The 17,045-nt window shown below is 33.2% G+C and overlaps 1 protein-coding gene and 1 long non-coding RNA gene across 4 annotated transcripts in view; both read right to left on the reverse strand.

Annotated features, from left to right (window-relative positions):
• LOC309663979 overlaps nt 1-17,045 on the reverse strand; it is a 141,282-nt gene that overhangs the window by 100,927 nt on the left and 23,310 nt on the right. The gene's annotated exons all lie outside the window — the stretch shown is intronic.
• Nucleotides 1-17,045, reverse strand: part of DCAF10 (DDB1 and CUL4 associated factor 10) — a 57,666-nt gene that overhangs the window by 25,116 nt on the left and 15,505 nt on the right. For all 3 annotated transcript variants that reach the window (XM_082468672.1, XM_082468671.1, XM_082468670.1), the window contains exon 3: nt 5,084-5,281. In XM_082468672.1, the coding sequence (XP_082324798.1) occupies nt 5,084-5,281 (198 nt within the window). The remainder of the gene's footprint in view (nt 1-5,083; nt 5,282-17,045) is intronic.

Below are 17,045 nucleotides of genomic sequence, written 5' to 3' on the forward strand. Positions count from 1 at the left end.
TTAGAAGAATTCTTTATTCTGGACACAAATCCTTTAGCAGATGTGATTTACAAATATCATATCCCATCCTGTAGTTTTTCTTTTCACTTTCATTTGTTGAACAGACTATCCTTTCCTGAACTACTGAATTACTTTAGTACCTTTATTGAAAATCAGCTGATCATAAATATAAGGGTTGATTTCTGGACTCAATTCTGTTCCCTTAATTTACATTAGACGTCTATCCTATGCCAGTACCACACTGTCTTGATTACTATGGCTTTGTAGAAATTTCTGAAATCAGGAAGTGTGAGTCTTCCAATTTGTCCAAAAAAAAGGCAGCTGGAATTTTGATAGGGATTGCCTTGAATCCATAGATTAATTTGGAGAGAATTGCCATCTTAATGATATTGAGTCTTCCAATCCATGAGCATGGAATGGTCTCTCCATTCGTTTATATCTTCTTACATTTCTTACAGCAACATTTTCGTTTTCAGCATACAAATCTTGTACTTCTTTTGTTAAATTCATTCCTATGTATTTTATTCTTTTTTAATGCTATTAGTGGAATTTTTTTCTTCATTTTTGGACTGTTCATTGTTTATGAATAGAAATACAATTGATTTTTATATATTAATCTAGTATATCTTATGACCTTGCTGAACTTATTAGTTCTAGTAGTTTTGTGAATTCAAGATTTTTGATATATAAAATCATATCTTCTACATATGAAGATAGTTTTACTTCTTTCTTTCCAATCTAGATGCCTGTTATTTTTCTTGTCTGTACTTCCAGTGCAGTTGTACTTCCAATATAATGTTGTATAAAAGTGGTGAGAGCAGACATCCTTGCCTTGTTCCCAGTCTTAGGGGGGATGTATTTAGTCTTTCAACATTAAATATGATTTTAGCTGTAGGTTTTTCATAGCTGTCCTTTATCAGGTTGAGGAAGTTCCCTATTATTCTTAGTTTTATCACAAATGGGTGTTGGATTTTGTCAAGTGCTTTTTCTGACTTTATTGAGATGATCATATATATGAGCTTTGACCTTTATTAATGTCATGTATTATATTGATTTTTAGATGTTAAACCAACCCTATCCATATTCCTGGAATAAATTCCACTTGGTTGTGACATATAATCCTTTATATATGTTGCTAGGTTTGATTTGCTAATATTTTGTTGAGGACTTTTATCAAATTTTTGGGAGAGGGATATTGGTCTGTAGTTTTCTATTCTTAATGATGTTTGTCTGGTTTGGTATCAGAGTAATACTAGCCTCATAAAATGAGTTGGGAAGTGCTCTCCCCTCCTCTATTTACTGTAAAAGTTTGTGAAGGATTAATATTATTTATTCTGTAAATGTTTGGTAAAATTCACCAGTGAAGCCTTTTGGACCGGGGCTTTTCATTGTGGGAAGATTTTAAAATTCAATTTTAAACCAATTCAATTTCTTTACTTGCTATGTAGGTCAGTAGATCTATAGATTTTCTATTTGCTCTTGAGTCAGTTTAAGTAATTTGTGATTCTGTAGGTATTTGTTTATGTAAATTGTCTGATTTGTTGCCATAGAGTTGTTCATTGTATTCCTTTGTAATCCTTTTATTTTTTTATAAGGTTGGTAATGATGTCCCTTCTTTTTTTAATTATGAACAAATGTTGAATTTTATTCTTAAGTTGAAACAATCATATGGATTTTTCTATTTAACCTGGTGTGATGAATTATACTAATAGAATTTCTATTGATAAGTCTTTTCATTTCTAGAATAAACCCAACTTGGTCATGATTTTTTTTTTTTTAAACGTCTTTATTGAAGTATAATTGCTTTACAATGGTGTGTTAGTTTCTGCTTTATAACAAAGTGAATCAGTTATACATATACATATGTTCCCATATCTCTTCCCTCTTGCATCTCCCTCCCTCCCACCCTCCCTATCCCACCCCTCTAGGTGGTCACAAAGCACCGAGCTGATCTCCCTGTGCTATGCGGCTGCTTCCCACTAGCTATCTATTTTACATTTGGTAGTGTATATATGTCCATGTGGTCATGATATTTTGATTAATATCTTACAGGATCCAATTTCCCTTTTATAGAATATTCACATCTACATTCATAGTACAGACTGACCTTTCATTTTGAGTTTGTATATCAAGGTCATACCTGAGGTAAGAATTCTATTTTTCTGGAATCTGAACAGTTTAATAAGATTGGAATGTTCTGTTTCTTGTAATATTTGGTAGAAGTCACCTGTAAAATTGACAGGCTGCTGTTTTATTAGTAGATAGGTTTTTTTTTTTTTAATATTTATTTATTTATTTGGTGGCACCGGGTCTTCATTGCTGTTTACGGGATCTTCATTGCAGCATGCGGGCTCTTTTCTTTCTTTTTTTAAAAAAATCTTTTATTATTATTATTAATTTATTTAGGCTGTGCTGGGTCTTAGTTGCAGCATGCGGACTTCTTAGTTGCCACACATATGTGGGATCTAGTTCCCCATCCAGGGATTGAACCCAAGCCCCCTGCATGGGAGCGTGGACCACCAGGGAAGTCCCAGTAGATAGGTTTTAATTGATTTTTTTCATTTCTCTAATAGCTAAGGCAGAAGTGACATTCGAAATATTTAAATAACCAGCCCTGCATGAAAACTAACTAGAGCTGATACAGGTGGCAGTGCTGGAACTGGATCCTGCGATTAGTCTGCTATGTAAGGGGGGCTTCAGCTACTAGATCATAGGGAGAGATCTTGAGGAAAGTATCTCTAGAAGAGGTGCCACGGTACCCAGAAGGTGCCAGGATATGACACGTGGGGATGATTCATGACAGTGACTATTTATCAATTAGTATGGAAGAAGTTCAATCTTTTAACAACCTTTTCAGCTGAACCAGTGCATAATGGTTAAATATCAGTCCTGGTAATAAGTCTATTTCAGGTTTTCTATTTCTTCCTCGATCAGTTTTGCATAGGTGTATTTTTTTGTGTAAACTATTTCATCAAAGTTTTCAAGTATATTGGCAAAAGCTGATCTTATTATCTTACTCTATAGTTTTTATTGTCTTCTTTCTCATTGCTAAGATTGTGTCCTCTCTTTTTTTCTTAATGTATCTTATCAGAGAAGAGCAGGCTTTTAAAAAATCTTTACTGTATTTCATTTTCTATTTATTTCATTAATTTCTGCTTTTTTAAAAAAAGATATCATTTCCATACATCTACTTTCATCAGGTTTACCCTTTTTTATCTTTTTCAGACTTTTTGAGTAAGATGTTTAGTTCATTAATTTTTAGTCTATCTATCTGTCTCCTGATTTCACTATGAATTTTTTCTTTGAACCATGAATTATTTAGGAAGTAAGTTTATAAGTCTCCAAACCTGGGAATTTTTATTTACCTGTTGTTCATTAAACTGTACTGGGATCAGGGAAAATGGTTTGTGTGGTAACAATTCTTTGATATTGGTTGAGACTTACTTCGTAGTCCAGAACACGCTCAATTTTTGTACATGTTCAAACTTTGCTTTAGAGGATGTATTCACTATTTGGGAGCAGAATTCTACATATGCCTACTAAATCAAGCTTATTAATAATATTAAAATCTTCTATAGACTTACTAGTTTTTTGGTCTATTTTAATCTATTAGTAAATGAGAGAATGATGTTAATATTTTCCACTGAGATGGAGATTCTCACTTTTTTCTTGTCTGTCCATTTTTGCTTTTTATGGTTTGAGGCTATGTTATTAGGTACACACAAGATAAGAATTTTTATGTTCTAGTGAAATAAAGCTTCTAATATAGTACCTTTTTAAAAATCACTAATAATGCTGTATGCCTTAAACTCTATTTTGTCTGCTATTAATGTAGATATAACTATTTTTCTTTGATTTGTATTTATCTTTTATTTTTCCCCATCATTTTACTTTCAAACTTTCTGTGTTTGTATGTTTTAGGTATACTCCTTATGAAGAACACAGAGTTTGTTTCTGTTTTTTAATCCATCTAGTACTATCTAATAACTGACTACATTAGTCCATATATACTTATTCTAATTGTTGATATTCGATTACCTATCATATTTTTGTGCTTCCTAATTTACCTGTCTTTTTAAAAAAATGATTTTCCCCCCTTCTTCTCTGCCTCTATTGGATTGATTGTATTTTTTAGCTTTTATCCTTCTACTAATTTGGAAGTTATTTATATTCCTATTCAAATTTTATTTCTAAACTAAAAAATAATTAGTCCTAAATTTAAACAGGTACGCTTGTCTTAGTTTAAAGATACTCAGTAGCTCTATTCTTTGCTCAAACAATATGAATAACTAGAAATCTTTAAGAATATCCCCCTAGTTTTACATATGAGCTCATAAGAATATTTCAGAAACATTCCTGGTATATTACTGTACTGTCATTTTACCAAAGCTAGCAACAGGAATATTATAATTATTTCCCAAACTTCAACTCTTTCAATTCTCTATAAGGAGATATTCTACTGAAGTGTTTCACAACACAGGCATTAGTGACATTTTAGATGGGATGACTGGTCCCCTGTGCAAACTGTCCCATGCACTGCAGAATGTTTAGAAACTCTGATCCCTGCTGACTAAATGCCAGTAGAAATCCTCCTCTCTTCTCCTGTAGTGACAACTAAAACTGTACCACACATTATTTCCAAACATTCCCCTAAGGATCAGTACCACTCCAACTGAGAAACCACTCTTTTAATGCATGAAAACAAAGTGCAAAAATTACAAAATAGATTTAGAATTGAAGGACCAAAGAGTGAAAAACATTTCAGTTCCACAAAGGAAATAATAATAAAAATATTTTTCCTTAAATTCCTTAAATTCATGAAACTCATCTTATAAACCAGTTTTCATCATTAACTATATTACTTTGTCTCCTTACCACATAATTTTCTCCAAGTTTTTTAGTCACAATATGTGACTAAGTGCAAGGAATAAAAGATGGAATCACTTTCTGATTGTTTTTTCCCAAAGCCAGTTTCTTTCTCCTAAAGAGATATGAGAGCTAAGACAGAACACTGAATTTGTTTATCATCTTAAAAACATTTTTTTGTTGTTCATAATCCTAACATGATCTCCTATTCACAAACCTGTTGGTGTCCCAAATAATGACATTTCCATCAAATCCTGACGTTACTAAGAGTCTTGTATTAGTATCATATTCGATGTTCTTCACCCAGCTAGTGTGACCATGTAAAGTGCATACTTTGCTGTTCAGTTTTCTCAGATCCCATAGTGCTATTGTAGTGTCATCAGAGCAGGTAGCAAACAGCCGGTTATCAAGAAATCTACAAAGCAGAAAAGAAAAACTAGTTCATTTAATCTCTTATTAAAGAAAAACTGAGAAGTAGTCTCTGTATTAGGAATCAAGAAAACAAATCAAAAAAGGACTACAAACTCACTGTATAAACCCAGTGATTCTAATATATAATAAATAGTAAGTATAATTCACATAACCACAGAGAAGGATACTATGATTTAGTGAGGGCCATGTTGCAATTTTATCTGTTTTACATTATTGATTTTTATTCAAAACTAGAAGTAGGGGTGGGTGTTTAGAGAACAGTGCTAGACAAAACGAATTTTAGAATCTGTATAGGAAACACAAATGGTGAGAGACAATTTAATAGGAGACAGGAGATTTTGAATACTTAATTGCAAGTGAAACATGTTAAGCATAAAGTGTTCAAAATTATGAGAAATATTTACTCTGCTACCAATAACATCTCTATTTAGAGTACATTTCTCTTTAGAATACATTTACATACAAAAATTGCTACTAAAGTGCCATAATTTTTAATCTATTAATTCAAAGCCATTCCCCAAATAATCTCACTTCTAGGACAACCAAGAAGAAATGGAAAAATTCTTAAAAAGGTACAGTTTCCCAAGACTGAACCAGGAAGAAGTAGAAAATATGAACAGATCAATTACCAGCAATGAAACTGAATCAGTAATTTAAAAACTCCCCACAGGGAATTCCCTGGCGGTCCAGTGGTTAGGACTCTGCGCTTTCACTGCCGAGGGCCCAGATTCAATCCCTGGTCTGGGAACTAAGATCCCGAAAGCTGTGTGGCGCAGCCAAATAAATAGATAGATAAATTTTCTTTTTTTTAATAAATTTATTTATTTATTTATTTTTGGCTGCATTGGGTCTTCATTGGTGCACGCAGGCTTTCTCTAGTCGTGGCGAGCGGGGGCTACTCTTCATTGTGGTGCGCGGGCTCCTTCTCATTGCGGTGGCTTCTCTTGTTGCAGAGCATGGGCTCTAGGCACGCGGGCTTCAGTAGTTGTGGCACGCGGGCTCAGTAATTGTGGCATGCAGGCTCTAGAGCGCAGGCTCAGTAGTTGTGGCGCATGGGCTTAGTTGCTCCGCGGCATGTGGGATCTTCCCGGACCAGGGCTTGAACCCGTGTCCCCTGCATTGGCAGGCAGATTCTTAACCACTGCGCCACCAGGGAAGTCTGATAAATAAATTTTTAAAAGATAAAAAGTAAAAATAGGGCTTCCCTGGTGGCACAGTGGTTAAGAATCTGCCTGCTAATGTAGGGGACACGGATTTGAGCCTGGTCCGGGAAGATCCCACATGCCGCGGAGCAACTAAGCCCATGCGCCACAACTACTGAGCCTGTGCTCTAGAGCCTGCGAACCACAACTACTGAGCCCATATGCCACAACTACTGAAGCCCGTGCACCTAGAGCCTGTGCTCCGCAACAAAAGAAGTCACCTCAATAAGAAGCCCATGCACCACAACGAAGAGTAGCCCCCTCTTGCCGCAACTAGAGAAAGCCCGCACGCAGCAATGAAGACCCAACGCAGCCAAAAAATAAATATAATTAATTAATTAATTAAAAAAAAAAAAAAACAAGGACCCTGTGCTACTCTATAGCACAGGGAACTCTACTCAGTACTCTGTAATAACTATATGGGAAAAGACTCTGAAAAAGTGTGTGTGTGTATATATATATATATATATATATATATATATATAATTAAATCACTTTGCTGTACACCTGAAACTAACAAAACTAACAAACTATACTCCAATATAAAATAAATTTTTTAAATTTAAAAAAATTAAAAAAAACGACTTAGGGTGGGAAGCTGTTGTTACTTAGTGATTATATATATTTCAAAATAATTTTATGGCTATGCATAAATTAGTTTGTAAACTACATTAATAAATTAATAAGATTTTTTAAAAAACTTAAAAGCTTTTGTACAGCAAAGGAAACTATTGACAAAATAGTTTGAAAAGACAACCTACTGAATGGGAGAAGATACTGCAAATGATACAACTGATAAAAGGTTAATATCCAAAATATATAAACAGCTTATACAACTCAACATCAAAAAATACTTTTGGCCAACCGCATCATTGTGATTAAAAAAAAAATACTAACAACCCATCTTTTAATTTTTAATTTTTCCAAAGAGAAAATGCAGATGGCCAGAAGGCACATGAAAAGATTAAAAAACCACAATGAGGTATCACCTCACACCTGTCAGAATGGCTATCATCAAAAAGAACACAAATATCAAATGTTGGTGGGTATGGGGAGAAAAAGGAACCCTCATACACTGCTGGTGGGAATGTAAATGGGTACAGGCACTGTGGAAAACAGTATAGAGGTTTCTCAAAAACTAAAAATAGAACTACCATATGACCCAGCAATTCCACTCCTGGGTATATATCTGAAAAAAACAAAAACACTAATTCAAAAAGATACATGCATTCCAATGTTTCTAGCAGCATTATTTACAATTGCCATGGTATGAAATCAACCTATGTGTCCATCAACAGATGAATGGATAAAGATGTGTTATATATATACAATTGAATACTACTCAGCCATAAAAAGGAATGAAACTTTGCCATTTGCAGCAACATGGATGGACTTAGAGGGCATTATGCTAAGTGAAATAAGTCAGACAGAGAAAGACAAATACTATATGATATCACTTATATGTAGAATCTAAAAACTACAACAAACTAGTGAATAAAACAAAAAAGAAGGCAGACACAGATATAGAGAATAAATAAGTGGTTACCAGTGGGGAGAGGGAAGCAGGGAGGGGCAGGAGAGGGGTAGGAGGGAGGAAAAAAAATGGGGTTATTATGGGATTATATGAAATCATCTGTGTGAAACTTTTGAAAATTGTAAAGCACTACAGAACTCTAAAAAATCTTTCATTCAGTAAAAAAAGAGAAAACATACCATCATTTTTTATCTATTAATTCAAAAGCATTCCCCAAATAATCTCACTTAGCAACATTTTATTAGGACCAGTCAAGATTACAAAATAGGTAATTAACAGTTTTCCAAGGCAATAGAAATAAAAGCAAAAATACATAAATGGGACCTAATCAAACTTATAAGCTTTTGCACAGCAAAGGAAACCATAAACCAAATGAAAAGACAACCTATGGACTGGGAGAAAATGCTTGCAAACGATGTGACCTCCAAGGGCTTAATTTCCAATATATACAAACAGCTTGTACAACTCAATAACAAAAAAACAAACAACCCAATCAAATAATGGGCAGAAGACCTAAATAGGCATTTCTCCAAAGAAGACATACAGATGGCCGGTAGGCACATGAAAAGATGTTCAACACTGCTAATTATTAGAGAAATGCAAATCAAAACTACGATGAGGTATCACCTTACAAAATGGCCATCATTAAAAAGTGTACAAATAACTAATGCTGGAGAGGGTGTGGAGAAAAGGGAACCTTCCTACACTGTTGGTGGGAATGTAAATTGGTATATCCACTATGGAAAACAGTATGTAGGTTCCTTAAAAAACTAAAAATAGAATTGCCATATGATCCAGCAATCCCACTCCTGGGAATATATCAGGAAACTCTAATTCAAAAAAAGACATGTACCCCAATGTTCACTGCAGCACTATCACAATAGCCAAGACATGGAAGCAACCTAAACGTCCATGGACAGATGAACAGGTAAAGAAGAAGTGATATATATGTACAGAGGAATACTACTCAGCCATAAAAAAGAATGAAATAATGCCATTTGCAATAACATGGATGCACCTAGAGATTATCATACTAAGTGAAGTAAGACAGAGAAAGACAAATATGGTATGATATCACTTATATGTGGAATCTAAAAGATGATACAAATGAACTTATTTACAAAACAGAAACAGACTCACAGCCCTAGAAAACAAACTTATGGTTACAAAAGGGGAAAGGGGGGTGGATAAACTAGGAGTTTGGGATTAGCAGATACAAACTACTATATAGAAAATAGATAAACAACAAGGTCCCACTGTATAGCACAGGGAACTATATTCAATATGTTGTAATAAACCATAATGGAGAGAATATGAAAAAATATATATATATAACTGAATCACTTTGCTGTATATCAGAAAATACAACATTGTAAATCAACTATACTTCTATAAAAACAAAAACAAAATAGACAATTAAAATACTCTATAATTCAGATTTTTAATTATTTTACACTAATTTCTCAATCCTTAGTGAGAATACATTTTATACAAACACTTAAAAAATAATAACCTACCTATCACATTTTAATTTCTGCTTAATTCAACATTAGGATGCTTTCTCTAACATATTCTTTTATATATAACTACCCAATCTCTCACAGAAGAAATGAATTCTGGAGTTTCTTCTAAGATATATATACGTATATATATATAATTATTTTGAATTATTATTATTTAGAATTATATATAATTATTTTGTCTCAGAAATCAATCTCAATATCCACAACACCATAATGGCCTTCCTGAAACTAACACGATTTTAAAATCCCAGGCTTTTGTACAGGCTGTTTCTGCTACCTGAAACCACATCCTCCCTACCTCTTGACCTGGATAACACTTGCTTTCTTTTTAATAGCCAGCTATCATCCCTTCCAGGAAGGCTTCTCTCTCTATCCAGCCTGGGCCAGATTTACTGATCTTCTATTTCCCAAAGCACTCTACAGTTCTATGGTAATACTTAATGTTGCAGTGTAAGGAATAAATTTACAAGGCTATAAACTCCTTGAAGGCAGGGGAAACCTGTCTGCATAATTCATGATTAGATCTGCAGTACCCAACACACACAGTCCCACTCACAAATATTTATTAAATGAATGAATAAGATAGAAGTTCACTGCCTAGTGGAGAAGACATTATAAATACATAGTTATACAAAATAAATGTGTGAGGAGTAAGCAAAGAAAAGAGGATGGTTTCATGGTGGTGTCATTTGAACTGACTTTAAAAAAATGAGCAGGAACCCTAAGTGGCCAAGGGGTAAGCAGAGGTACAAAGGTGTGTACGGGGATGGTGTACTCTGAGAGGCAACAGCAGTTAGAAGTGCTGTGTGTGGAAAAGTAGAGACAAGTAGAGAATATATCATGGTATTATTCTATAGTGATTCCCAATAACTATTTCTTAATTATAAATACATGCCCATTGAAAATATTTTTTTAAATGGAAAAAAATCCACCACCAAAAATAACCACTGTAATTGATATTTAGCCTAATTCATGTATTTCAAGCCTAATATTATTTCATAACTATTTTGCCATGTCATTAAAGATTTATTGACAAAATAATTCTTAATGGTTGAATAGCATTCACCGTATGAGTGAACCATAATCTTTTCTCTTTTTTAAACTAATTTGCAATTTTTGGATGTTTAGATTGCTGCCAATTTATTACTATTCAAAACACTATGATGAATATGCTAACAGCCAAATATTAATCACATTCCTAGTTATTTTTCTAAATACATTTCCAGAAAAATGTATTGTTAAGTAAAAAGGGATTTTTTTAAAAGGTAAGGCTTTTGCTACATATAGACAAATTGTCCTCAAAAGAACATACCAATATCTAGTTCTACCAGCGGTTACGAGTGTCCGCTTCTCCAAACTCTTCCCACACAGGTATTTTTTTAATAGGAAAAAAATATCATCTTGTTTTAAGTTGAAACTTATTTTTAGTAAAGTTGAACTTTTTTCATATTAATTGGAAGATTATATTTCTTTGGGGAATTGCTATTCATGTTCCTTGCTGATTTTCCTCTTGCAATATTATTTTTATTGAGTTACAAAATCTGCTTATAATATGACTAATATTCTTCAGTTTTTCAAATACAGTATGTTGAATATGTTTTCCATATATTTCTATCTTTAAATGTGGTTCACATTGAAATTTAATTATTATATTGTCAAATCCATTTTTTCCCCTTATAGTTTTACCTTTACTGATGAGGCTTTTAAAAGTAAAAATATTTCAATGACTTCCACACTTGACAGGAATTAGATGATTTAAAAAAATATAAAATAACAAAGGCTACTGGAAAGTCAAGTCAAACTTTTAAAATAAATTGATCATCATCATAGAAGCATCTTTATATATTTGAAAAATTTAGGGAAAAAAACACTAAGCTATTTTATTTCGTACAGAAAATAATGCACATATGGATTCAAAATCCCAGTGGGATTATATTGCTGTAGGCCGCAGTGGTCCACCCTGAAGGGTTTTAAGCAAGAAAGTGACATGATTGGTTAAGACTTTCAGAAGGATCTCTGAGCTGGCTAGGTTCCAAAACTATATTCATAAAAAATAAAATAAAGTGAGGGATTGGTTTAAAAATTTTTGTCAGTAAGGCCACTGAAAAAAATTACTATTGTTGCATGGATATTTTAATATCAGTAATTCATAAAATATAATCATGGAACAAAAGTTAATAATTTTTAATTGAATAAGTTTACTTTAATGAAAAATTCAATACTTAGACTTTAGTTTTCTCATTTTTGCCTCTAAGTATTACCTGTTAAAAATTTTGGTACTGGAGAATCATTGGTAAAGAGAGTAGATAAATTATAGAAAATTAAGACTGTAGACTAGGAGACCAGTTAAAGCACCCTCAACAATTCTTATCCCAAAGTAAGCAGAAACAGAAAGTGTAAAGTGGTAGGTAAGTCTTGGAGGTCTGGCCCAATACTCTCAAATTAAAACTTAGTCTACCTAATAAGTTAATAATTATAAAGTATTTTTAACTACATGGTCTCTAATAAACAAGAGACACTCCTTCACACACACTAAAATCTCTGAGTTTCTGAATTACAGAACTTTTCCATATGTCTCCATTAAACTCCAATATATGACTATAACAGCTCTGGATAAATTGAGGTCTTCATTATCAGAGGATGATTGGTAAAGGATAACAGCAATTGAAATTGAATTTTCTTAAAACAGGTACCAACATTTCATTGTACAAGGGAAAGAAAGTGTTGTATATTAAAAAAAAAAAACTAAAAATCATCAAAAAAGGCCTTTTTAAATTTATTTAACTATATGCAAATTCTTAGAACAAGAATAAATTAAATGTTTGGGTTTTTTGCATAATCTTTCCAATGAAATTATGAAGCACAATATGACATCCTTACTTCATATCTGAATTTTGTACTATAATAAAAAGAGGGCCATTTCTGTATAACATTCAAGGTCTTTATCAATTTTCCCAAAGGCCTTTCCTTAGTCCTGTGGGATATTCACATAATTCTTTGAAGTTTCTATCATGTCATCATTTCTGTCGTTCTCTTTTCTCTAATTGATAACTAGTCTAACTCTGTCAGATCCTCATTTGCCAATGATTTTCACCAGTTCTCTAACATCACTCTCAAGGCCTTGCAAAATTTTACATCCTTTGCAAGATCAGAAATTTCATGTTCCCCATGATAAGCACTGCTCCTACTTTATATTGTTTGAAATGTAACAATCAGGAAAAGACCAACAAAGACAGTGGGAGGGAAAAGCAGATCCTGGAATATTTAAATGGGTACTAATTTTTTAACTGCCATATCACTAAGTAAATATTCTTAGGATAACCTCAGTTCCCCCTCTAACCTCATAACTGGGGGACCTTGATTATTAAATGGACTCTTAAATCTTCATACAGAGTCCTCATGAATGAGAAGTAAGGCTGTGTATTAGGCTTAAGAATTTAAATTACATATTTTTTCCCTTACTTTCATATGAAGCAACAGAAAATACTCTCCACAACTATCAATATTTTTATTTTACAATATAAGCAAACCTCAAAACTAAGAAATGAACTAGAAGACATTACTAAGTATGTGGAAAATGACTATCTAGAACCAAACCAGGAAATGCATACCCATATCTCTGAACAGTACAGTGAGGTGGTCTAATGGAACTGAGTATGAATTCCAGCTCTACCACTTCCTATAAAAAGACCCCGGGGAAATCTCTTTATCTGAGTTGCAGTTTCTTCATTCCTTAAAATGGGTACAATATCTGTCTCACATCGGGATACTGTGAGGATTAAACAATATAATGTATCAAATGTGCTTCACAAAAGGTTTGGCACATGGTAAGCACTCAAAAAATTAATAAGTAATACACAATTAAGCTCATGCTAGAGGACCCTTCAGATCTTACTCAAAACATTTAAGTGATATGTACTTCTAAATAGCTTCAAAATCTGTTTTTCTAACAAACAGATAAGAAGCAAATTCAAATTTGTAGGTGTGGGGTACTAGGGCAGGCACATTGATAGCAGCAAATGAGAAATGACATTGAAAAAGAACACAAATTCTAATAGCAAATTAGAGGTCATTTTGAGTAGGGGCAAACAACTTGACATGTCTTTTTGAGATAAGAAATTTTTAAATTGTAAAATATTAGAAACATAAAGAAAATTATGAAGAATATAACAAACATCTGTGATACCCACCACCCAGCTTTATCAAATATTAACATTTGGTTATATTTCAGATTTTTTTTGAACATTACAAACACAATTGAAGACCCCTGTATATCCCTCCCCAATCCCACTCCCCTCCCTCCCTCTCCAGGGGGAACCACTATCCAAAATTTGTTGTTTGTCACTCCCCTTGCAAGTTTTTAATACTATGAATTCATAAGTATGTATCCATAAGTAATTTACAGTTTTGTTTTGCATTCAACTTATTCTGTAAATATTTAATGAGCACCCACTATGTGGCACAGTTCTAGGTGCTAGGGATAGAGCAGAGAACAAACAAACAAATACATGCCTTCATCAAGTTTATGTTTATTTATTTTTAAACTTTATATAAGTGGTATCACACTGTACAGCTCATTCTACAGTTTGCTTTTCTGGCTCGACCTTGAATTTCTGATATATCTCAGATGCTGATGCTTCTAGTTCATTTATTTTAACTGATGTATAGTATTCCATCGTATGAGTATACAATTCATTTATCTTCCTCTTGATGGAGATTTGTTTTCAACTTCTATTACTAACGATGCTGTAATGAACCTTCTTTAGACATTTCCTTGTTCACATGTGCTTTAATTTATTTTAAACAATCGATCTTCAATTTTACCAGATATTGCTAAATTGCTCAAAATAATTTTACCAATTTATATTCCATCAATAATGTCTAAGAGTTTCTATTTCTCAGCATCTTTGTCAATATTTGATATTTCTTCATTGTTATTTTTATTTGCATTTCCATGATAACTAGTAAGCTTGAAAAGCTTTCCATATTTATTGCTCATTTTAGGCATACTGGAGTAAATAAAATATATTATTAAAAATTAATTTCATGTCTTTTTTTAACGTTACTAGACAATTTTTAATTTAAAATTATAATTGTATTGGATAGTGCTAATCTAGAGTTTTCGTTTTAACTTTGTTTTAAATGCACCCTCCCCCACAAAAATCCTAAATTATTATCTTTCTGCTATTAATAATTAATAACATTTACAATTTCACTGAATCAAAATTCTTTATTCTGGAATAACAATTTACCTGGATATGAAATGGTATTAAACATTACTTTGTCTTAGTATTTAAGATATTACTCCTTTTTCTCCTAGCATCAACTGTTGTTGATAAGAAACCAGTCAGTTTAATTATCGTACCTCTGTAGGTAATCTGACCTCTAACTTTGGTGGCTTTTAAGATTTCCTCTTTATCTGATATTCCAGAATTTCACCACAACCTGTCTAGATATAGCTTTATCTTTGTTTAACCCACTTGATTCTAGAGTTTACTTTTTTTTTATTAATTTATTTATTTATTTTAAAATTTTTTTGGCTGTGTTGGGTCTTTGTTTCTGTGTGAGGGCTTTCTCTAGTTGTGGCAAGCGGGGGCCACTCTTCATCACGGTGCACAGGCCTCTCACTATCGCGGCCTCTCTTGTTGCGGAGTACAGGCTCCAGACGCGTAGGCTCAGTAGTTGTGGCTCACGGGCCCAGATGCTCTGCGGCATGTGGGATCTTCCCAGACCAGGGCTTGAACCCGTGTCCCCTGCATTGGCAGGCAGATTCTCAACCACTGCGCCACCAGGGAAGCCCTAGAGTTTACTTTTGATTCAAGGATTCAGGTCCTTCTTCAATGCTGAAAATTCTCAGCCTTTGTGTCTTCAAAATTTAGTTCTCCTCCAATCTCTGCAACTTCTTTCTTCTGTAACTGAGATATTATACATCTCAATCAATCTCTGGGTGAATTTTTTAGTAATATTTTCTAACCCATTAATTCTCTCATCAGTGATGGAAAGGGTAATATTTATCCCGTTTATTAAGTTTTTTGATATACCAACTATATTTTTAATTTACAAAAGTTCTAGTTGGTTTTTTTCCACATTAACCTATTTTTTTTTCATAATTTTGAGCTCTCTATTAATGGGAAGTATCCCTTAACTTATTTCTTTTTTTTTTTTTTTTTTTTTTAACTTTTTTTTTTAACTTTTTTTTTTTTTTAACTTATTTCTTTGAGCATCCTAAAAATGCTTTAAAGTTTCTTCCAATCAATGGAATACTATGCAGCCGTTAAAAAGAATAAAATCATCCCATGGGTACAAATATGGAATGATCTTAAATATGTCATTAAGTGAAAAAGCCAACGTATATAATAGTATGTGCAGAATGCTACCACTTATATAAAAGTTTATGTATATGTGTGTACATATGCTTGTACATGCATGAACTATCTCAGAAAGGATAGCAAGGAACGTAATAGTGGTTGCCTCTGGGGAGGGGAACTGGGTGGCTAGGGGACAGAGGTGGGAGACAGACTTACTTTTCACTGTTTACCCTTTTGTACCTTTGAATTTTGTACCACGTGCATGTATTACCTAGTCGAAAAAAAATAAATAATTCATTTTTTAAAATAAAGTCTTTGTTGGACTACTCCAAAAAATTAATTTCATCCAGAGAAAATGCCTGTTCTAGTTGCTGGTTTTGTTATGATATTAATATTAGATATCTTCATGAGTTTGGGAATTTTGGTTATAGGCTTATTTTGAGCAAGAAAGATTTAAAAATTTTTTCTCTCTCTTTCTTCCTATTTAATGGTTTTATAGTTGCCCCCACTTGGATTTCTGGAACCAAATCCACTACTAGGCCTCATAATGACATTAAGGCCTCCAGTTTCATGATAATATTGCAGCTATCACATATATACCTTCAATCACTGACTTAACAATGGCTTCGTTCAATTCCTGGTCATGAAGCTGTATTTTTATCATCTGAAACCTACAGCCCCAGGTAACTAATAGCTTTTTCCTTTTTTCAGCCTCATTCCAACTAAACCCCTGGCTTCATATAGTAATTCTGGCTCTGGTTCCTGCCTCACATGAAACAATTTTAGCATTTTTGATTCCTGACAGGAGCTAAACTACTATATGTCAGTGCCTGACTGAAAACCCAGTGGGCTTATGGTTTCAACCCTGTAACAGCTTTGTGTCTGTGTTCCAGTCTGGCCATATGGCCACAAAGATGTTTATGTTGTTTCAGAGCCTGGCTGTATCTTTTGTGCTATTTAATCTATTGTTCTGTATGTTTGGAGCTAGAGGTTACATCAAAATTCAATATGTCACCTTGACTGGAAGTAATTTCCTCATTTTTTTTGAACATTAAAAGTAATCATTATGAAACTCATATAATCTCATTATATAAAGTTTAGAAAATAGAAAATTACTCATAATCCATTCATTCTAACACATCCACTGTAAGCATTTAAAAATATTTCCTTCTAATCTTTT

This window comes from Balaenoptera physalus (genome assembly GCF_965194825.1).
Source record: "Balaenoptera physalus genome assembly, chromosome: 7".
Taxonomy (NCBI): domain Eukaryota; kingdom Metazoa; phylum Chordata; class Mammalia; order Artiodactyla; family Balaenopteridae; genus Balaenoptera; species Balaenoptera physalus.